At 38.2% G+C, this 22,768-nt stretch overlaps 1 protein-coding gene across 1 annotated transcript in view; it reads right to left on the reverse strand.

Annotated features, from left to right (window-relative positions):
• LOC106050479 (neuroglian-like) overlaps nucleotides 1–22,768 on the reverse strand; it is a 64,314-nt gene that overhangs the window by 24,233 nt on the left and 17,313 nt on the right. Inside the window, exons 6-11 of the mRNA XM_056027516.1 lie at nucleotides 22,627–22,755; nucleotides 15,332–15,434; nucleotides 15,004–15,194; nucleotides 13,602–13,733; nucleotides 11,949–12,107; nucleotides 349–530 (exon numbers count right to left, since the gene is read on the reverse strand). Coding sequence (XP_055883491.1) covers nucleotides 349–530; nucleotides 11,949–12,107; nucleotides 13,602–13,733; nucleotides 15,004–15,194; nucleotides 15,332–15,434; nucleotides 22,627–22,755 — 896 coding nt within the window. The remainder of the gene's footprint in view (nucleotides 1–348; nucleotides 531–11,948; nucleotides 12,108–13,601; nucleotides 13,734–15,003; nucleotides 15,195–15,331; nucleotides 15,435–22,626; nucleotides 22,756–22,768) is intronic.

The raw sequence follows: 22,768 nt of genomic DNA on the forward strand, positions 1-22,768 counted from the left end.
ACAACAAAAGACATACAAGTCGCAGTTTGTGTCAAGTGGTAAAAAGAAGCAAACAAACAGCTAACGAACTGATCGCAAGTACACATAGAAATAAAATAGAAAAGAAAAGTGTTTGGCTAGAAATTGTAGGTCTAGTTATTCATTGATCACCAACAATTACACTAATGACTCTCAAGATTACAACTAAACTTTTAATATACACAGGCAATACAGCCAACGTTTCAAAACTGACTGCATAGATCTATAAGGTCATTGCAATATACAACGTAAATATATGAATTATCATACTTTTATCGTTATTAATAAGGTGAATTAATTAAAGTAAAAAAAAATGGTACTCTAAATGACCTTGATGAGAAGAGAACCGTTTGATAACGCTGTGTATCTTGTTGCTGTCAGTAACATTGTATCTTTGTACCAGGCCACATGTGGGGCTGGCAGGCCTGTCACTTCACAAACTATCATAACATCGTTTCCTTCAGATATTTCTGTTACTGTACCAGCTGGTGTTAGAATAATGGGTGCCTCAGCTACAAACATTGGAAATAATAATAATAAATGATAAGAATAATTGAAACCATTCAAACAGAAATGCATTTCCTTAGTATTCTTCTCAACGAGCATTTTAACAGTAATCAATAATTAAAGAAACATTTTAAATAAACATTCAAACAAATATAAGCTTCTGTAATTTAAATATATTGACCCTCTCCAAAAATTACAGACGTTCCTTAATAAACATTTAAGATAATTAAGGCCTACTTATGTGTATAACATTGTAAACGAAGAATGTTAAGGACTCTTAAATACAAATTCTAGTATTAATGCTATTACCAGTTGTAATTATTTCTCATCACTTGACTATATAAAGGGAGTTTGTGTTACAAGCTATTAGGCGGCCTTTGAGGATCAGTATCACTCATTTATTACAATAAAAATTAACATCAATTTTACCTAAACACTGGATGATTGGAAGATGAACACACAATTCTTCCTATTTTTTTTGATGTTTACACTTCCGTTCACCCAGTAATCAGTTTAAAACTATTGATACTAAGATTAAAACGCTTATTTTTAATTACCTTTGAGTTTAAATTTTTTTTGTTTTTAGCCTTAATTGTAAGTAAATATTGTATTGATGTAGGAATACGCTATTATTTTCGTGTATTTAAAAAAAACAACAACATCTTATGCATGTATCGCCAAAATGTCTCTACAGACATACAAAGATGTTTTTACTGTCCTATTTATTTTCTTTTGCCAATCCTCTAGCCCCACTCCTGATGTCCACTGGTAAGGAGCAGACTCCATTTAGAAAAATTCGGCCTGTCATCAGGGATAAGGGCTTTCACCAATTCTCATCTCAATTAAACAACACCCAGAACTGCTGAATGTTAACATATTTTGTCATTGAACCATAGTTTTGTTTGGATTTTTTTAGCATACCCATCGACGCAATATTTTGCAATTCTATATCTTTCAGTGTTTCAGATTGGGGCATAAAATTATGGTGCGTTTTAGAGGGTAAGGATCATATCACTCAGGACGTTATCAACCCTAGAGACGTCAGTAAATGAGAAAGTTAGTATAGTGTTTAATTATAATGAGCGTATCTCTTATTATTAATCCACGTCGCTGCACTTCTTTTTCCATACGATTTAATATCTTAAATCATGCAGTTCATTAGTTATTGAAATATACGGTTAAACTTGTTTTCTATGTCAAGCCATATCGCTCAATATCACCCCATATTACAAACTATGCGAAATGGCAGAGAAAAAAATACAAGCCATCTACTTAGATGTATCTACCAAATACATTAAGATTAAATATGATCTATCTTTCTAATGCATTGAGATCACGTTGATCTATCTTTCTAATGCATTGAGATCACGTTGATCTATCTTTCTAATGCATTGAGGTCACGTTGATCTATCTTTCTAATGCATTGAGATCACGTTGATCTATCTTTCTAATGCATTGAGATCACGTTGCTCTTTCTAATGTATTGAGATCACGTTGATTTATCTTTCTAATGCATTAAGATCACGTTGGATCTATCTTTCTAATGCATTGAGATCACGTTGATCTTTCTAATGCATTGAGATCACGTTTATCTTTCTATGCATTGAGTTCACGTTGATCTTTCTAATGCATTGAGATCACGTTGATCTATCTTTCTAATGCATTGAGATCACGTTGATCTTTCTAATGCATTGAGATCACGTTTACCTATCTTTTTAATGCATTGAGATCACGTTGATCTATCTTTCTAATGCATTGAGATCACGTTGATATTTCTAATACATTGAGATTACGTTCATCTATCTTTCTAATGCATTGAGATCACGTTTACCTATCTTTTTAATGCATTGAGATCACGTTGATATTTCTAATACATTGAGATTACGTTCATCTATCTTTCTAATGCATTGAGATCACGTTGATCTATATTTCTAATGCATTGAGATCACGTTGATCTATCTTTCTAATGCATTGAGGTCACGTTGATCTTTCTATTGCATCGAGATCACGTTGATTTATCTTTCTAATGCATTAAGATCACGTTGGATCTATCTTTCTAATGCATTGAGATCACGTTGATCTATCTTTCTAATGCATTGAGGTCACGTTGATCTTTCTATTGCATCGAGATCACGTTGATTTATCTTTCTAATGCATTAAGATCACGTTGGATCTATCTTTCTAATGCATTGAGATCACGTTGATCTATCTTTCTAATGCATTGAGATCACGTTTACCTATCTTTTTAATGCATTGAGATCACGTTGATATTTCTAATACATTGAGATTACGTTCATCTATCTTTCTAATGCATTGAGATCACGTTGATCTATATTTCTAATGCATTGAGATCACGTTGATCTATCTTTCTAATGCATTGAGGTCACGTTGATCTTTCTATTGCATCGAGATCACGTTGATTTATCTTTCTAATGCATTAAGATCACGTTGGATCTATCTTTCTACTGCATTGAGATCACGTTGATCTTTCTAATGCATTGAGATCACGTTGATCTATCTTTCTAAGGCACTGAGATCACGTTGATCTTTCTAATGCATCGAGATCTCGTTGATTTATCTTTCTAATGCATTAAGATCACGTTGGATCTATCTTTCTAATGCATTGAGATCACGTTGATCTATCTTTCTAATGCATTGAGATCACGTTTATCTTTCTATGCATTGAGTTCACGTTGATCTTTCTAATGCATTGAGATCACGTTGATCTATCTTTCTAATGCATTGAGATCACGTTGATCTTTCTAATGCATTGAGATCACGTTTACCTATCTTTTTAATGCATTGAGATCACGTTGATCTATCTTTCTAATGCATTGAGATCACGTTGATATTTCTAATACATTGAGATTACGTTCATCTATCTTTGTAATGCATTGAGATCACGTTTACCTATCTTTTTAATGCATTGAGATCACGTTAATATTTCTAATACATTGAGATTACGTTCATCTATCTTTCTAATGCATTGAGATCACGTTGATCTATATTTCTAATGCATTGAGATCACGTTTACCTATCTTTTTAATGCATTGAGATCACGTTGATATTTCTAATACATTGAGATTACGTTCATCTATCTTTTTAATGCATTGAGATCACGTTAATCTATCTTTCTAATGCATTAAAACCACGTTAATCTCTTTCTAATGCATCGAGATCACGTTGATCTATCTTTCTAATGCATTGAGATCACGTAGAGCAGGGGTAACAACCGAAATTGGCGCATTGTACGATTACAATTTACACGTGGCTCACTATAGCAACGAATGTCTGTGTTCATTCATGTTCATCCTTTCATTAGCTGCAATAGGTATGTTAAACATTTATGATAGTGTACAGTTAAACACTTTTATAATAGAAACAGTTGAACTTTCAGCATCTTTGAAGAAACTGTAGGCCTACATTCCCTTCATGAATAAAATATGTTTATCTCAACATTCGTTGCAATGCGATGGCTTTCTAGAATCTAGAAAACAAGTTCTCTGATTTTGGAAAATAAGAATATACATGATTTTCTAAAATAGAAAGATTAACTTCCCGTGAAAACAAAATTATGTGTAATGATACTAGCCATCTCATGGAATTAAATTCAAAACTGCAGGTCATAGCCTAATACATGATATCAGTTGTATTAAAATAAAATAAAACTGTTCAAATATCATTTAGAAAACATATTTGATTAAATTTTTCTTTAAAAAAAAGAAAGGGATATTTGAAGATCAAGTCTATTCAAGTAATTGATTATGGCAAAAAGCCTTCAAAAGGTCGTTTTTATAATTCTGCTTGCATTTATAAATCGAATGTCACTTACTGAACAAGATACACTGATGATACTAAGTAATATACAAATGGAACTTATTAATTTGAAAACATATTCAGAAAGTAATTAAATTTGAATTTGATGAACTTTCTTCACTTTCCAATGCGTCAGAAATGTTTAATTTCTGGCAATCATTACCATCTGAACATTTTACAGAACTAAGATGTGCCCAAAGTTTTGCACATTACTTCGAATTTCCTTACAGATGAAAGTATTTTCATCCAAAATAACCAACAGCAAACTGAGGTCGCGACTGTCAGATTCAAATTTGAAGATCTGTCTGTGGCGTTTAGTATCGAATTGAACTCCTACTATTATAGCTGGTTAAAGCCAAGCACAGTGACATTCTCGTTAAATGTTCTTATGTCTATATTGTGTGTTTTGCGCCAGCAGGCAGCAGTCGTGTTTTTTCGTCTCTCGTTTTGGAGGATTTTTGTGTTGCTATTTTCTAGAGCTAAGTGATCTTTTTTATACCATTAGATTGGTGTAGATTTCGTCTATAGATTGGTGTATTTAGTTCGATAGATTTAAGTCACGTTAATTAAAATTTAATTAGTTTTGTATTCATTTACTATCCTTTAGTTTAACAATTATCTAGATAAACAGTGACAGAGTGATACTCATAGCCCGAGGGATTGATGTGCTTGGTAAAACCGTGTACCGTGGCCACTACATAGCAGTCGCGACGCAAACCTGTGTGTCATCCTTGCTAGTGTGTCAAGTCGTCGTACTGGAGTCATGGACACAAATCTACTACGTCGCTTAGGACGCACATTTGTGTCACTCAAATCACGACTAGACAGCGAGGTTTTCCGAAATATTCGTCGACTTGGCATCGGGCGTAAACTGCCGACAGTTCGTGGGTCTAGGGCTGGGCGTCTTACACGCCTATGGTATAACCCATCGCAATTCAACTCAACAGATACATGTCACACAGTTTCCAGGACTCTCAACTGTGTTGTTAACGCCACCCCCACCCCTGTCCTTTCTTCTACGACAGAGTTCAGCAGTTCCCTACAAAACTATTTTGTCAACCACCCCACCCCTACTACTCCTCACGCGACAGTGGTCATATGTCCCCATCAAAAACCTATAATTCGTGATATTACTCCTCCTATGTCTTCAACACGTGCTACGCCTCTGGTGACTACATCCTCCAGTCTTCTTAAAATAATGCACCTCAACGCCCGGTCATGCAGTAACAAAGCTCTTGAGCTTGCAGACACCATCACTGATGATAGCTACGACATCGCTTTCCTTAGTGAGACATGGTTTAAAGAAGTTGGTGATGAGCTAAGAACCATTGAGCTAACGCCACCAGGCTTTATTTTAAAGAGTCTACCTCAAAAAACAGGCAGCGGAGGGGCTTAGCAATACTGTACAGAGACAGTCTAGCCAAGTATGTAACAATAAGACCTGACAGCTCACCGTACACCACCTTTGAGATGTGCGAGTTACGCCTCTCCCACCACAGCAGAACACTGACTTTTATTTTCTTGTACCGCCCACCACCAAGCAAGAGAAATAAATTGACAACAAAAGTTTTCATCGAAGAATTTCAAGACCTCCTTGACAGTCACACAGCAACAAAAGATCTATTTGTCATAGGTGATGTGAACTTGCATTTTGACAGTGAAAATGAGACATACGCGGTGTCGCTAAAAATGCGTTAAAGGATCGCAACTTAGACCAACTGATAAATGTTCCGACACATGTCAAAGGCCATACTCTTGACTGGATTGTTACAAATGCAAGTGAGCTTATAGCCAAACTCAGTGTTTTAGACCGTGGCTTGTCAGATCATTTTCTCGTAAACTTTGAAATGCGCCTATCAAAAGCAAAAAAGCCAAAGAAAAACGTGACTTCCCGTAAACTTAAAGCCATAGATATTGCCTCCTTCAAAATGGACGTGACCTCTTTGCTGTTGCAGCAGAGCAACACAGACGTTCTCAGCAATTACAGTTTTTGCTTGAAAAAGTTGCTGGATAGCCATGCACCTCTTGTCACTCGTACAGTCTCAGTTAGGCCATCTGCACCCTGGATGACGGAAGACATAAAGAATGCCAAACTTATTCGCCGACGTGCCGAACGTACATTCCAAAAGACAGGTCTGACGAAAAATCGACAAATATATATCCTAGAAAAAAACAAGGTTAACCGTATGATAAGAGACGCAAAAGCTAGTCATATTCGACAAAAAATTGAAACTTCTAATTCTTCAAAGGAGCTATTCAGGATCACCGCTGAAATGTTAGGGGGAGCAAATAACGAACGTTTGCCGTCATCTATCCCAGTATCTGAACTTCCTGATTCCTTCAATAGATTCATCATTGGGAAGATTGAGCAGATCAGAAATAACATGCCATCCCTCTCATCACAGATTGACCACTCTCCAATCTTTCAAAATTCTCCTTTTTGCGAGTTTCAGCTTGTATCTGAAGATTATGTCAAAAGTACTATTTTAAAGATGCCAAATAAGTCATGTGACATTGATCCCATTCCAACTTCCTTGCTCCTTGAATGTTTAGATGAGCTTGTACCCACAATTACTAACATTGTGAACTCTTCACTGACTTCAGGCATTGTACCACAGCAATTTAAGCATGCACTTGTCAGGCCCTTATTAAAAAAATCCAGTCTTGACCCGGAATGTCTAAAAAACTGTCGCCCAGTATCAAATCTTCCCTTCCTGTCAAAGCTTCTGGAGCGCATCGTGTTAGCGCAAATTCTTTCTCATCTTGAACAGTACTATCTCTTGGAAGAATTTCAATCTGCATATAGGAAGTGCCGAAGCACAGAGACAGCAGTGGTCAGAGTACTAAATGACTTACTTCACAATTCCGATATAGGCCACATCTCAATTCTTTCAATGCTGGACTTGTCCGCAGCCTTTGATACGCTAGACCATGAAATTATGATGGCCAGATTCTCTGCCACTTTTGGTTTAACAGGAATCGTCCTAAAATGGCTTGGATCCTACCTGACTGAACGCACCCAAAGTGTCGTTGTTAACGGAACAGAATTAACAAGCTTACTCTTGAAGTATGGAGTACCCCAGGGATTAGTTCTAGGCCCATTACTGTTCACTATGTATACATATCCACTCAGCGGTGTCATACGGCCAATCGGCATCCTATACCATTTCTTTGCCGATGACTCACAGTTATACGATTCCTCAGTACCATCAGTGGTGTCGCATCTGGCAGAGAAAATCAGTAGTACCGTTGCAAGGGTGAGCGATTGGATGGTTGAAAATAAGCTCAAGATGAACGAAGATAAGACAGAAATAATTAAGATTGGCACTCGGAACAACGTCTCGAAAGTTAAAAGCACAGATTCTCTTTTTATTACGAACATCCAGCTTCCATATGTCCATGTAGTGCGGAATCTTGGAGTTTTCTTCGACTCAACACTATCTTTCGACCCACACATAAGTCAGCTCTGCAAGGATCTTTATCTACAGCTGCGTAGATTAGGCCAGATCCGACCATATTTAACAACGGAGTCAACAAAAACGCTAGCTGTGGCATTCATACTCTCCCGCCTTGACTACTGTAACGCCGTGCTTGCAGGTATACCTGATGACAAAATAGCCAAACTGCAACGTATACAGAACAACGCCGCACGAATAGTACTTAGAAAAACAAGACAAGATTCTGCTACTACGCTCTTGCGCACGCTCCATTGGCTTCCCGTGAAAGCGAGAATCGATTACAAGGTTGCCACACTTTGTCATCAGTGTATATATAACAATGAGATGCCCCTGTACCTTAGAGAACTGATTACTCCATATGTCCCTCAGAGAGCCCTGCGCTCAATTGACTCAACGCTTTTAGTGGTGCCACGTTTCTCCCTCAAAAGCTACGGTCTGCGGGCTTTTTCAGTGCATGGACCAAAGGTTTGGAACTCACTCCCCATTGATCTCAATAATATAAAATGCTATACCACTTTTAAGAAGAACATTAAGACCTACTTGTTTAAAACTTTTTTAGATTAGTTTTTGATGCTTGTTGTCGTGTTTGTGTTTGTAATGTTATTACAGCGCCTTGAGCCTACATTTTGTTTGTTAACAGCGCTTTATAAATAAAATTATTATTATTATGTTAGAAATGAACGAGTAGTCATTCTCTGGCGCTGCCAGGGTCGAGTTTCGCTAAAGAGAAACAAAATTCATCGTAGTCCCTTTAACAGTTTCCACTGAGTAATTTTCTGGTGATGTGGCAGGTCTGCAGCAGTACCGCCCTCTGACAGGCAACGAAGATGTTCCTAGGAATGTTAAGGGCCTTGAAGGTGTCTGTGAGGTCAGTTGTTATTATCCCCTCGGTTGAAATAACAATGGGGTATATTGTTATTTTGGACAATTTCCATACACGCTTAATCTCCAAGCCTAGGTTCCCATATTTTCTTTGCTTTTCTATCTCAATTTTTCTTAAATTATGAGACAGTGGTACGGCGATATCGATAATGGTAGCGGTTTTTTCTTTTTTATCGATGAACAGCAGATCCGGGCGATTGAAATCTACCGTTTTATTTAAAAAAAAAACAACTGCTAACAGTGTTCATCATATAACTGGTTATACATTTAGAAAGAATCAATTATAATTATGAATGCTTATTTATTAGCGTTTTGGCGCGAGGCGTTTTGGCGCTGTGGACGCTTTAGCGCGAGATATAATTTGACTATAAATTATAAGCACGTAGCGTTTATAACGTATTTATTTCACTGTACAATAACATTGTATGTATAGTTTGAATTCTAACACCGTCCAGTGAATTGTTTTTTTTTTAAATAAATATAAAGGTTTTACCTATTTCAAGAAGATAGGCCTATAATAAGTCAAATTCCTTAATGATATTTATATGTGAGTTCTGCTAATCGCACTGGATGACATTTTTCAATTACTTTCCAGAAATGAATCTTTTTATTTGACATTAGTTTAATACTTTCATATAACAAAAACCATGTTAACATCTAAAGCTTTATTACGCCGAATGACGACAATAACTCCACACATAGTAAAGATCAAGACACGGAATGTGGTCAGTACAAACTCTAACGTGAATCCACAAATGTAAACAAACACTAGGGGCGACAATAGATAGAAACAAATTCACTAAGATACTCTGAAAAGATATATTTTGATAAATTGGGTAGGGGTGATTTGGGTGACACATCTCACATTGGCGAATGAACGAATGAAGACAAGACCAGCACCGAGCACTGGTCGTTGGTGTCATGCGTCTGGCGATCATCTCCTTGGGACTGGTCATCACCTGTGACACCTATCCCGCATCCTCTCTTCTGGGCACATTTCACTCCTTGTATATACTCTTTCCTCCACTCCTTCCCTCTCTCACGCGTAAGACGATAATCTGTTTCTAACACTCCACTTGACATCCCTAGGTGCGAATTTATAATCCTTAATCTAAAATTCAGAGAGCGGCCCAAAGTCTATCACTCTCTTTCAATCTCTTCGCCCCTACGTCTTTATAAGCTCGCGTAGTTTGGACCATTCACTAATCATTTTTCAGCACGATGACAGGCTAGAAAAACATTTCATTCTATTATATTTTTAACTGAAAACCTGTGGCAGTCTATATGAACAATGGAAAAGTCCAGTCGAAGCGAGGAAAAGACAAAATTTCGCATGAAGGATATCTCTATGCTTTTGATAAGTTAGTGCAGACCACTCTAAGTATAAAGTATGGATGGCAGGATGGTGTTGTGTAATATTAGAGATTTAACAATAATTACATAACAAACTTAAATAGCAAAAATAGCGGACAAAAATATTTCTACTTCTGTACGTGTAAAATATGTCTTAATACAAACCCTCGTGCAAAACATAAACATGTAGAATTCTTTTTAAAGAAATAATACAATGAACGTGCATAATGTATTTCGTGCCAAAACGACCTTCGCGCCAAAACGGCGGTGCCAAAAGTCCTGCTTCACTCCAAATTGTCATTATACTTCGGTGGACTGTAAGTGATACAAGTTTGTGTTGCACAAACGAATTAGAAATGGAAAAAAAAATTGGCGCACGGAAGCAAAAGGTTGTCCACCCCTGACGTAGAGCTATCTAACTACATTTTAAAGTAATATATAGTGTTGAGAAACTTAACGGAGGTAACTCGTCAAGGGGAAAGAAAGGATGATGATGTTTACAAAAGATATAAGGGTAAAAGAAACAAGGTTACAAAAGACAGTTTGTGTGGAAACACAAACTCAAAATCGGCCCCCGAAGTAAAATGTTTTACATAATTCGGATAATCCTTCAGAGTTGAAGATAGTTTACTTCCTAGTCCAAACCTCCCGCAGGACGACGGGGGATGGGAGCAGGCAGGGTTTGAACCTTCGATCGTCGATAAATCCAAACGACAGTCCAGCGCGCAAACCGCACGACCAGTGGTCCACCCAGGTAGGCTTCACTATTTTCAGAAAGAACATCCGAATGAAATTATATCAAAGACAAATGAGAGATAAGAATGGAGAAAGAAGGTTAACAGATCTTGTGTAGTGCCCCAACCGTCCCACAGATAAAAGGATACGTGAAAGTGAATGTAAAGTAAGATGTGAGCCTGGCCTAACTAGTTTGTGGTCTTTAGGGCAGATGATGTAAAGTTCATCTGTTTTTGTGGCCTGCGGTTAACGAGGGTGTCATGTAGCCAGCACAACGACCAACCGCCTTTGCTTTTTCCCAACTAATGTCAGGTACCCATTAGAGCTGGGTAGACTCAGAAGTTGAAAATCCCAGTCTTCACCAGGATTCGAACCCGGGACCCTCGGTTCGAACTAAATAAGTTAATTGTTTTGAACAGGCTCAATCTCATATTCGAATCCTCAAAAAAAAAAAAAAAAAAAAAATTTCCGCTATATAGAAAAAATGTTCACGAAAATGATGTTAATAAGATTACTATTCGTCTTTAATTAGGTCTAACATTAAATACATACTAATTAGCTTTTTCTTATAAAAAACTGCTTGCATAATTGATTTTAAAAATTAGAATTTTCGCTTTCAGGAAAACAAAAAGTAGCCGTTGCATCAGAACTTTGAATGGTCTAAAATATTGTGAAGTCGGATTTTCAATATCTCTTCTAGTTTACGAGATCTAAACTGGACGGACGGACAGACGGACAGACATTTCGCACAAAACTAATAGCGTCTTTTCCCCTTTCGGGGGCCGCTAACAAAAAGCAGTGGTCAGTCCTTGGGTGCTTCCAAGTGTTCAGTTACACAGACAATTTAAGTTTGATGGTATTGCAGTATTGCACCAATAACCGAATCTCCAGTGTTGGCCCACGGCGACAGTCTCTTAACAAAGAGTTGCAAGACAAGAGGATGGACGTCTCTTTGTCCTGTCTCAGTTCAACCTGTATGTTTCCTTCTTCTTACGTGGGCGAAAGGAAGCTGCTCTCTCTCCAAAACAAACTGTCTTGGCCCGGTACTGCGCTGATGCGCATCATAAATACTGTCTATTTATCTACCTTATATGTTAAACTAGTATAAATCTTTCTACCTAAAACATTAACTTAAGTTTTTTTATATCTTATATACTGTGGTAATGTATATCTATTTACCTAATACATTTAGATAAAAGTCTCCAAAAACGTATCCATATTGATTGGAGGCATTACATTGAAAGACCATTTTATCTGCCAGTGTTACATTTTGGAGCACTAGTTTGTTGTTAGCCATTACTGCAAATCTTGGTCCAGTAAGTCTAGAATCTTTCACATCTGAGCCAGAAATTCAAATCAGAAAATTAATTCTAAAGAAATTATTTTGTTTGAAACAATAACAAAGATTTCATTTCTCGGAGCACGTCAGTTAAAAACGTGAAAATATAGAAATACGTTTAACTTTTTCATTTGAACATAATACAATTTGTAGTGGAACTTTAAAGATTATCGTCTGTGTTACATTGTTTATATCAACTCACTCCGTCTGCATGTCTGTCTGGTCACAATGCGTCTGTCTCCTCTAAATTTGTACACGTCACTTCCTGCCACTTCCCATTCTCGGATCAAGTTCAAACGTACAAATATTCATTGCCCATGACAACACACACACACACCAATCAATCGAAACATTGAGTTCATCAATTAGCTGTATTTAATTGTTTCTGTTTTATTCGTCAAATGTACTTAGTCTTCCACTCATGAGAGATAGCGATTGTACACAGTGCTCTACCCCCAAATGAGCGAATAAGACTTATGGTAAAGCAGTGGCAATACTGGTAGAGTAAGTAACGTAATTATGTTCAGCTACGGTTGATTTAAAACAATTGATCATAATTGATGCAATGTCACTTAATATAAGCATGGTATTTAAAAAGTATTTTTCTTTATATTTAATTTGTTTTTATATAAATTTGTACAAAGCGTCATCCGCTTTGCTATAATGTTTAAATGTATATTTAATTGTCCTTATCCATATTTAACAGTATCAACCAAGACGGGCTTCTTTTAAGAGTGATACTTATTAATTAATAAAAAGCCAATGCTTTATTCAGGCAGATCCAGGTGGCGATTCCAAAAAGCTTGGTGAGTATAGTATTATTTGTGTTTGGGCGAATACGTTTCCACCCTAGCTAATGCCCAGACTTTCATCTCATGCCAGCTCAACAAGATGTAATATAGTCGTTTTACGACTCAAAACGGCTAACAATAAGCCGGTTTTATTTTTAAACTACATGTACAAAAGAACTACATAAATGAATAAAAATACTTATATACACAAAAACCTTACATAAAGGGAAAAAAAGCGCATTTATTGTTATATCTCTCTCAATACTGAAAGATTTACCTCCCTTTTCGATGTAAAGCAAAAAAAAAGTAAATCACAACTTATTGACTCATACAGTGTATTTTAACAATGAATAATTGTATAAAGTCTCAACTTCATATCAAAATGGGAAAAGGGAAATATATCGTGTACAAGATTTGTACCCGACAGACAGAGTGAGTTGTAAGACTATGTTTAGTACCGAATCCTAACAGAGCATTTAAAACTACTTTATCTTATACGTTACAGAAACACACATAGTAAAATATTAAAATATTAAAACAAAAATAAGTATTGAAATTTTAAATGTCTACTGCTAAATCGAGATAAAAATAGAAAGAATACCACTTTGGACTAGCAGAAAGTCATTTCTCGAAACATAAATTAAGTGTTCTATTAAAGAATACATATAATGCCTACACAAAATTAATTTGAGATGGTTATACCTTGAAGTAAAACTCCATTAACAAGCCATTCAAAAGTAGGCTCAGGGACACCACTTGCATTGCAGTAGATCTCTATAGTAGCCCCTATACCACTGTTGATATCTTTAGGTTCTAGCACAAAGTAAGGTTTAGCTAAACAGAAAAAGAAATAAATCATTGTACTTTTTTGTTTCAATTTCAGATATAAAATACATGTGTAGAAAAATACTTTCCAAACTTTATAGGATCTATAAATCAATACAATAGGGGGCGTGACATTTGAATGGTAACTCGCTAAACTTCCAAATCAATGGGCCAAGGTCGAGGACGGATTTTTTAAAATTTCAGGTGTTTTAGGTCGATCCCATTCCACATAACTCTAATGGCTACATGGCATTAGTTGGGGAAAGTAAAATCGGCTGGCCAAATGACACCCTCGTTATTCGTGGGTCACAGAAGAAGGCGACTCTTAGATCATCTGCCGCATGGTTTGAAAGAGTTACATCAATGTATCTCTCCTCATTAATATAAGATTCTTCGGAATCGAATACAATAATTTATTAATCCTAAAACAGGTGACATAAGCCTCTGAGGACATGTCAATGGATAGTTCAGTTATAACTACAAATTCTTTAAGGAAATCGACAGGTAAAGATATCAAGTAACAAGCAAAATAAATAAAAAAAAAAACATTGATTATCTAAGGGGAAGAACTCCACCCTATCTAAAAAAAATTAGAAATTCCCTTTCTCGAAATCAAACCCAATAAGTAATTACCAAGAATACATTGAATAATTGGTTATTTTGTACTTGACTCATGCTCTGTTAGCTATTATCAATAATTGTTTAAAGTGTCAACTTGATCCGAGAATACGTGAAGGAAAAATAGCGTTAACAGTTATCTAAGAGGAGAAAACCTTCAAATGTAGCAATAACTGGAATAACTAAAGAGTAAAGTTCCCTTTCAGACTGTGTGGTCTACATAATACACAATGTGAAGGCCATCAGTTTCTGTGGCACACGAGGGTGTCACGTGGCCAGAACAACGACCAGCCACCTTTACTTTTCCCAAACTCATATCAGGCACCCAGTAGACTCAGAGGCACATAAAAGATTCGAATCCGGAAGCCAAGCACTTTATCGCTCAGCCACCGCACCTCCTAATAACAGTGAATACTGAAGCATTTATTTCCCTTATTGGTATCAAACAAAATAATTAATTACTAGTAATAAATTCATTAATAGCTTTTTTTTTAAATTCATCTCTTGTCTATACAAATGAACAATTGTGCAAAGTTTCAACTTGATCCTAGAACAGTAATTGGAGGAATAACGTGAACAAACTATTTACCAGACAGACAGAGAGACAGACATAGTGATTGAATATTAGCTTAGTAAAAATTGTTAAACGCAAAGTAAGTACCGTGTACAGTGAGATGAATCTGGCGATTTAAAAGTCTGTCGCTTAAGCTATTGGATGCCCAACAAATGTAAACGCCTTCATCCTCAAATTGCAGATTCCTAATCCGTATCTCGAGCGGTGTATAGGTAGTTAGGACCCTATCAGACATTGTTCTGTTGTCAGCTCGTTCCCAGTGTACATCGGGAGTGGGGCTAGAGGAGAGGCAAAGGGAAATAAATAGGACAGTAAAAACAGCTTTCTATGATAGTAGCAGAAAATGTTGCGCTATGTGCATTAGTTGCTTTTGACAAATACACGAAAAGTTTAATGTAGGCCTTCGTCTACTAACTTTCCAGAAAACATGCACTTCAGAGAAACTGTTGTACCGAGAAAACCAACACTGTCCTCCGAGTCTGACCAGAGGTAAGCTACAGGTAGTGTGACTTCAGTGTCTATATAAGAACAAATATAAGAATAATTTAAGAAAAACAACACGCAAAACTTATATTAAGTGTAATTGTATCCATTAGTTTGCATCAGCCATTTTATTAAATTTATATTACATATAGACTGACGTTAAATCTTTTCGATTAGAAATAATTGTCTATGTATAGGGCAATTTCATGATGTTAGCTTTCTTAATTGCGCTATTATCCTATAACATGTCTGGACCAGTTGGTAAAGGGATTCTGTGTGTGTGTGTGTGTGTGTGTGTAAATAATGGTTTATCTGTGTATTTCTTCTTATCAAAGAAAGAGATGGGCATGTTCCCTGTTTTGGGGGTGTGTAAATAAGGGGTTATCTGTGTATTTCTTCTTATCAAAGAAAGAGATGGGCATGTTCCCTGTTTGCGGGTATGTAAATAAGGGGTTATCTGTGTATTTCTTCTTATCAAAGAAAGAGATGGGCATGTTCCCTGTTTGCGGGTATGTAAATAAGGGGTTATCTGTGTATTTCTTCTTATCAAAGAAAGAGATGGGCATGTTCCCTGTTTGCGGGTATGTAAATAAGGGGTTATCTGTGTATTTCTTCTTATCAAAGAAAGAGATGGGCATGTTCCCTGTTTGGGGGTGTGTAAATAAGGGGTTATTTGTATATTTCTTCTTACCAAAGAAAGAGATGGGCATGTTCCCTGTTTGGGGGGGGTAAATAAGGGATTATCTGTGTATTTCTTCTTATCAAAGAAAGAGATGGGCATGTTCCCTGTTTGGGGTGGGGGGTGGGGGGGTAAATTAGGGGTTATCTGTGTATTTCTTCTTATCAAAGAAAGAGATGGGCATGTTCCCTGTTTTGGGGGAGGGGGTAAATAAGGGGTTATCTGTGTATTTCTTCTTATCAAAGAAAGAGATGGGCATGTTCCCTGTTTGGGAGGAGGGGGGGTAAATAAGGGGTTATCTGTGTATTTCTTCTTATCAAAGAAAGAGATGGGCATGTTCCCTGTTTTGGGGGGGGGGGTAAATAAGGGGTTATCTGTGTATTTCTTCTTATCAAAGAAAGAGATGGGCATGTTCCCTGTTTTGGGGGAGGGGGTAAATAAGGGGTTATCTGTGTATTTCTTCTTATCAAAGAAAGAGATGGGCATGTTCCCTGTTTTGGGGGGGGGTAAATAAGGGGTTATCTGTGTATTTCTTCTTATCAAAGAAAGAGATGGGCATGTTCCCTGTTTTGGGGGAGGGGGTAAATAAGGGGTTATCTGTGTATTTCTTTTTATCAAAGAAAGAGGTGGGCATGTTCCCTGTTTGGGGGGGGGGTAAATAAGGGGTTATCTGTGTATTTCTTCTTATCAAAGAAAGAGATGGGCATGTTCCCTGTTTTTTTTTTGGGGGGGGGGTAAATAAGGGGTTATCTGTGTATTTCTTCTTATCAAAGAAAGAGATGGGCATGTTCCCTGTTTTGGGGAGGGGTAAATAAGGGGTTATCTGTGTATTTCTTCTTATCAAAGAAAGAGATGGGCATGTTCCCTGTTTTGGGGGGGGGGGTAAATAAGGGGTTATCTGTGTATTTCTTCTTATCAAAGAAAGAGATGGGCATGTTCCCTGTTTTGGGGGAGGGGGTAAATAAGGGGTTATCTGTGTATTTCTTCTTATCAAAGAAAGAGATGGGCATGTTCCCTGTTTGGGGGGGGGGGGTAAATAAGGGGTTATCTGTGTATTTCTTCTTATCAAAGAAAGAGATGGGCATGTTCCCTGTTTTGGGGGAGGGGGTAAATAAGGGGTTATCTGTGTATTTCTTCTTATCAAAGAAAGAGATGGGCATGTTCCCTGTTTTGGGGGGGGGGTAAATAAGGGGTTATCTGTGTATTTCTTCTTATCAAAGAAAGAGATGGGCATGTTCCCTGTTTGGGAGGGGGGGGGTAAATAAGGGGTTATCTGTGTATTTCTTCTTATCAAAGAAAGAGATGGGCATGTTCCCTGTTTTTGGGGGGGGGGGGGTAAATAAGGGGTTATCTGTGTATTTCTTCTTATCAAAGAAAGAGATGGGCATGTTCCCTGTTTTGGGGGAGGGGGTAAATAAGGGGTTATCTGTGTATTTCTTCTTATCAAAGAAAGAGATGGGCATGTTCCCTGTTTTGGGGGGGGGGTAAATAAGGGGTTATCTGTGTATTTCTTCTTATCAAAGAAAGAGATGGGCAAGTTCCCTGTTTTGGGGGAGGGGGTAAATAAGGGGTTATCTGTGTATTTCTTTTTATCAAAGAAAGAGGTGGGCATGTTCCCTGTTTGGGGGTGGGTAAATAAGGGGTTATCTGTGTATTTCTTCTTATCAAAGAAAGAGATGGGCATGTTCCATGTTTTAGGGGGGGGTAAATAAGGGGTTATCTGTGTATTTCTTCTTATCAAAGAAAGAGATGGGCATGTTCCCTGTTTTGGGGGGGGGGGGTAAATAAGGGGTTATCTGTGTATTTCTTCTTATCAAAGAAAGAGATGGGCATGTTCCCTGTTTTGGGGGAGGGGGTAAATAAGGGGTTATCTGTGTATTTCTTCTTATCAAAGAAAGAGATGGGCATGTTCCCTGTTTTGGGGGGGGGTAAATAAGGGGTTATCTGTGTATTTCTTCTTATCAAAGAAAGAGATGGGCATGTTCCCTGTTTTGGGGGAGGGGGTAAATAAGGGGTTATCTGTGTATTTCTTTTTATCAAAGAAAGAGGTGGGCATGTTCCCTGTTTGGGGGGGGGGTAAATAAGGGGTTATCTGTGTATTTCTTCTTATCAAAGAAAGAGATGGGCATGTTCCCTGTTTTTTTTTTGGGGGGGGGGTAAATAAGGGGTTATCTGTGTATTTCTTCTTATCAAAGAAAGAGATGGGCATGTTCCCTGTTTTGGGGAGGGGTAAATAAGGGGTTATCTGTGTATTTCTTCTTATCAAAGAAAGAGATGGGCATGTTCCCTGTTTTGGGGGGGGGTAAATAAGGGGTTATCTGTGTATTTCTTCTTATCAAAGAAAGAGATGGGCATGTTCCCTGTTTTGGGGGAGGGGGTAAATAAGGGGTTATCTGTGTATTTCTTCTTATCAAAGAAAGAGATGGGCATGTTCCCTGTTTGGGGGGGGGGTAAATAAGGGGTTATCTGTGTATTTCTTCTTATCAAAGAAAGAGATAGGCATGTTCCCTGTTTTGGGGGGGGGTAAATAAGGGGTTATCTGTGTATTTCTTCTTATCAAAGAAAGAGATGGGCATGTTCCCTGTTTTGGGGGAGGGGGTAAATAAGGGGTTATCTGTGTATTTCTTCTTATCAAAGAAAGAGATGGGCAAGTTCCCTGTTTTGGGGGGGGGTAAATAAGGGGTTATCTGTGTATTTCTTCTTATCAAAGAAAGAGATGGGCAAGTTCCCTGTTTTGGGGGAGGGGGTAAATAAGGGGTTATCTGTGTATTTCTTTTTATCAAAGAAAGAGGTGGGCATGTTCCCTGTTTGGGGGTGGGTAAATAAGGGGTTATCTGTGTATTTCTTCTTATCAAAGAAAGAGATGGGCATGTTCCATGTTTTAGGGGGGGGTAAATAAGGGGTTATCTGTGTATTTCTTCTTATCAAAGAAAGAGATGGGCATGTTCCCTGTTTTGGGGGGGGGTAAATAAGGGGTTATCTGTGTATTTCTTCTTATCAAAGAAAGAGATGGGCATGTTCCCTGTTTTGGGGGAGGGGGTAAATAAGGGGTTATCTGTGTATTTCTTCTTATCAAAGAAAGAGATGGGCATGTTCCCTGTTTTGGGGGGGGGTAAATAAGGGGTTATCTGTGTATTTCTTCTTATCAAAGAAAGAGATGGGCATGTTCCCTGTTTTGGGGGAGGGGGTAAATAAGGGGTTATCTGTGTATTTCTTTTTATCAAAGAAAGAGGTGGGCATGTTCCCTGTTTGGGGGGGGGGGTAAATAAGGGGTTATCTGTGTATTTCTTCTTATCAAAGAAAGAGATGGGCATGTTCCCTGTTTTTTTTTTGGGGGGGGGGTAAATAAGGGGTTATCTGTGTATTTCTTCTTATCAAAGAAAGAGATGGGCATGTTCCCTGTTTTGGGGAGGGGTAAATAAGGGGTTATCTGTGTATTTCTTCTTATCAAAGAAAGAGATGGGCATGTTCCCTGTTTTGGGGGGGGGGTAAATAAGGGGTTATCTGTGTATTTCTTCTTATCAAAGAAAGAGATGGGCATGTTCCCTGTTTTGGGGGAGGGGGTAAATAAGGGGTTATCTGTGTATTTCTTCTTATCAAAGAAAGAGATGGGCATGTTCCCTGTTTGGGGGGGGGGGGTAAATAAGGGGTTATCTGTGTATTTCTTCTTATCAAAGAAAGAGATAGGCATGTTCCCTGTTTTGGGGGGGGGGTAAATAAGGGGTTATCTGTGTATTTCTTCTTATCAAAGAAAGAGATGGGCATGTTCCCTGTTTTGGGGGAGGGGGTAAATAAGGGGTTATCTGTGTATTTCTTCTTATCAAAGAAAGAGATGGGCAAGTTCCCTGTTTTGGGGGAGGGGGTAAATAAGGGGTTATCTGTGTATTTCTTTTTATCAAAGAAAGAGGTGGGCATGTTCCCTGTTTGGGGGTGGGTAAATAAGGGGTTATCTGTGTATTTCTTCTTATCAAAGAAAGAGATGGGCATGTTCCATGTTTTAGGGGGGGGTAAATAAGGGGTTATCTGTGTATTTCTTCTTATCAAAGAAAGAGATGGGCATGTTCCCTGTTTTGGGGGGGGGTAAATAAGGGGTTATCTGTGTATTTCTTCTTATCAAAGAAAGAGATGGGCATGTTCCCTGTTTTGGGGGAGGGGGTAAATAAGGGGTTATCTGTGTATTTCTTCTTATCAAAGAAAGAGATGGGCATGTTCCCTGTTTTGGGGGGGGGGTAAATAAGGGGTTATCTGTGTATTTCTTCTTATCAAAGAAAGAGATGGGCATGTTCCCTGTTTTGGGGGAGGGGGTAAATAAGGGGTTATCTGTGTATTTCTTTTTATCAAAGAAAGAGGTGGGCATGTTCCCTGTTTGGGGGGGGGTAAATAAGGGGTTATCTGTGTATTTCTTCTTATTAAAGAAAGAGATGGGCATGTTCCCTGTTTTTTTTTTGGGGGGGGGTAAATAAGGGGTTATCTGTGTATTTCTTCTTATCAAAGAAAGAGATGGGCATGTTCCCTGTTTTGGGGAGGGGTAAATAAGGGGTTATCTGTGTATTTCTTCTTATCAAAGAAAGAGATGGGCATGTTCCCTGTTTTGGGGGGGGGTAAATAAGGGGTTATCTGTGTATTTCTTCTTATCAAAGAAAGAGATGGGCATGTTCCCTGTTTTGGGGGGGGGGGTAAATAAGGGGTTATCTGTGTATTTCTTCTTATCAAAGAAAGAGATGGGCATGTTCCCTGTTTTGGGGGAGGGGGTAAATAAGGGGTTATCTGTGTATTTCTTCTTATCAAAGAAAGAGATGGGCATGTTCCCTGTTTGGGGGGGGGGGGTAAATAAGGGGTTATCTGTGTATTTCTTCTTATCAAAGAAAGAGATGGGCATGTTCCCTGTTTTGGGGGAGGGGGTAAATAAGGGGTTATCTGTGTATTTCTTCTTATCAAAGAAAGAGATGGGCATGTTCCCTGTTTTGGGGGGGGTAAATAAGGGGTTATCTGTGTATTTCTTCTTATTAAAGAAAGAGATGGGCATGTTCCCTGTTTGGGAGGGGGGGTAAATAAGGGGTTATCTGTGTATTTCTTCTTATCAAAGAAAGAGATGGGCATGTTCCCTGTTTTGGGGGGGGGGTAAATAAGGGGTTATCTGTGTATTTCTTCTTATCAAAGAAAGAGATGGGCATGTTCCCTGTTTTGGTGGAGGGGGTAAATAAGGGGTTATCTGTGTATTTCTTCTTATCAAAGAAAGAGATGGGCATGTTCCCTGTTTTGGGGGGGGGGGTAAATAAGGGGTTATCTGTGTATTTGTTCTTATCAAAGAAAGAGATGGGCAAGTTCCCTGTTTTGGGGGAGGGGGTAAATAAGGGGTTATCTGTGTATTTCTTTTTATCAAAGAAAGAGGTGGGCATGTTCCCTGTTTGGGGGGGGTAAATAAGGGGTTATCTGTGTATTTCTTCTTATCAAAGAAAGAGATGGGCATGTTCCATGTTTTGGGGGGGGGGTAAATAAGGGGTTATCTGTGTATTTCTTCTTATCAAAGAAAGAGATGGGCATGTTCCCTGTTTTTTTTTTTGGGGGGGGGTAAATAAGGGGTTATCTGTGTATTTCTTCTTATCAAAGAAAGAGATGGGCATGTTCCCTGTTTTGGGGGGGGGGGTAAATAAGGGGTTATCTGTGTATTTCTTCTTATCAAAGAAAGAGATGGGCATGTTCCCTGTTTTGGGGGGGGGGGGTAAATAAGGGGTTATCTGTTTATTTCTTCTTATCAAAGAAAGAGATGGGCATGTTCCCTGTTTTGGGGGGGGGGGTAAATAAGGGGTTATCTGTTTATTTCTTCTTATCAAAGAAAGAGATGGGCATGTTCCCTGTTTTTTTTTTGGGGGGAGGGAAAAATAAGGGGTTATCTGTGTATTTCTTCTTATCAAAGAAAGAGATGGGCATGTTCCCTGTTTTGGGGGAGGGGGTAAATAAGGGATTATCTGTGTATTTCTTCTTATCAAAGAAAGAGATGGGCATGTTCCCTGTTTTGGGGGGGGGGGGGTAAATAAGGGGTTATCTGTTTATTTCTTCTTATCAAAGAAAGAGATGGGCATGTTCCCTGTTTTGGGGGGGGGGTAAATAAGGGGTTATCTGTGTATTTCTTCTTATCAAAGAAAGAGATGGGCATGTTCCCTGTTTTGGGGGAGGGGGTAAATAAGGGGTTATCTGTGTATTTCTTCTTATCAAAGAAAGAGATGGGCATGTTCCCTGTTTCTTTTGTGGAAGTTTGAGCAGTTGTAGATTTCTTCCCCCAAGCACAATGATCGAATTATGTTATAACTAGATCTACATTCTTGCTTTCCCTATTTAGTTCGATCTATAAAAATAAACATGGGGGTCGATTGACGATTTGCCAGGGGTCGCCAAAGGCCATCGAAAAAATGTATTGTTTTTGTCTATTTTTCTATAGGTGTGTGTGTGGGGGGGGGTCGCGGCAGAGTGGGAGATTGTAAAAGGGGTCGCCAAGTATAATAGGTTGAGAACCGCTGGTCTAAAGGTTTAAAATGATTTTGCGTTACCTCCTGTTGGTGCAAGAAAGTGAAGGGGACCTTCAACATGACTTCTCACCACATTGTTCATAGCCATGCAAGCGTAAGGTAGTCCTTGATTGGCATCGGTTTCTACCACATTAGTTATCCTTAGACTATCTAGAGAGACAAA

The sequence above is a fragment of the Biomphalaria glabrata genome, chromosome 4 (assembly GCF_947242115.1).
Source record: "Biomphalaria glabrata chromosome 4, xgBioGlab47.1, whole genome shotgun sequence".
NCBI classification, from domain to species: Eukaryota; Metazoa; Mollusca; class Gastropoda; family Planorbidae; genus Biomphalaria; species Biomphalaria glabrata.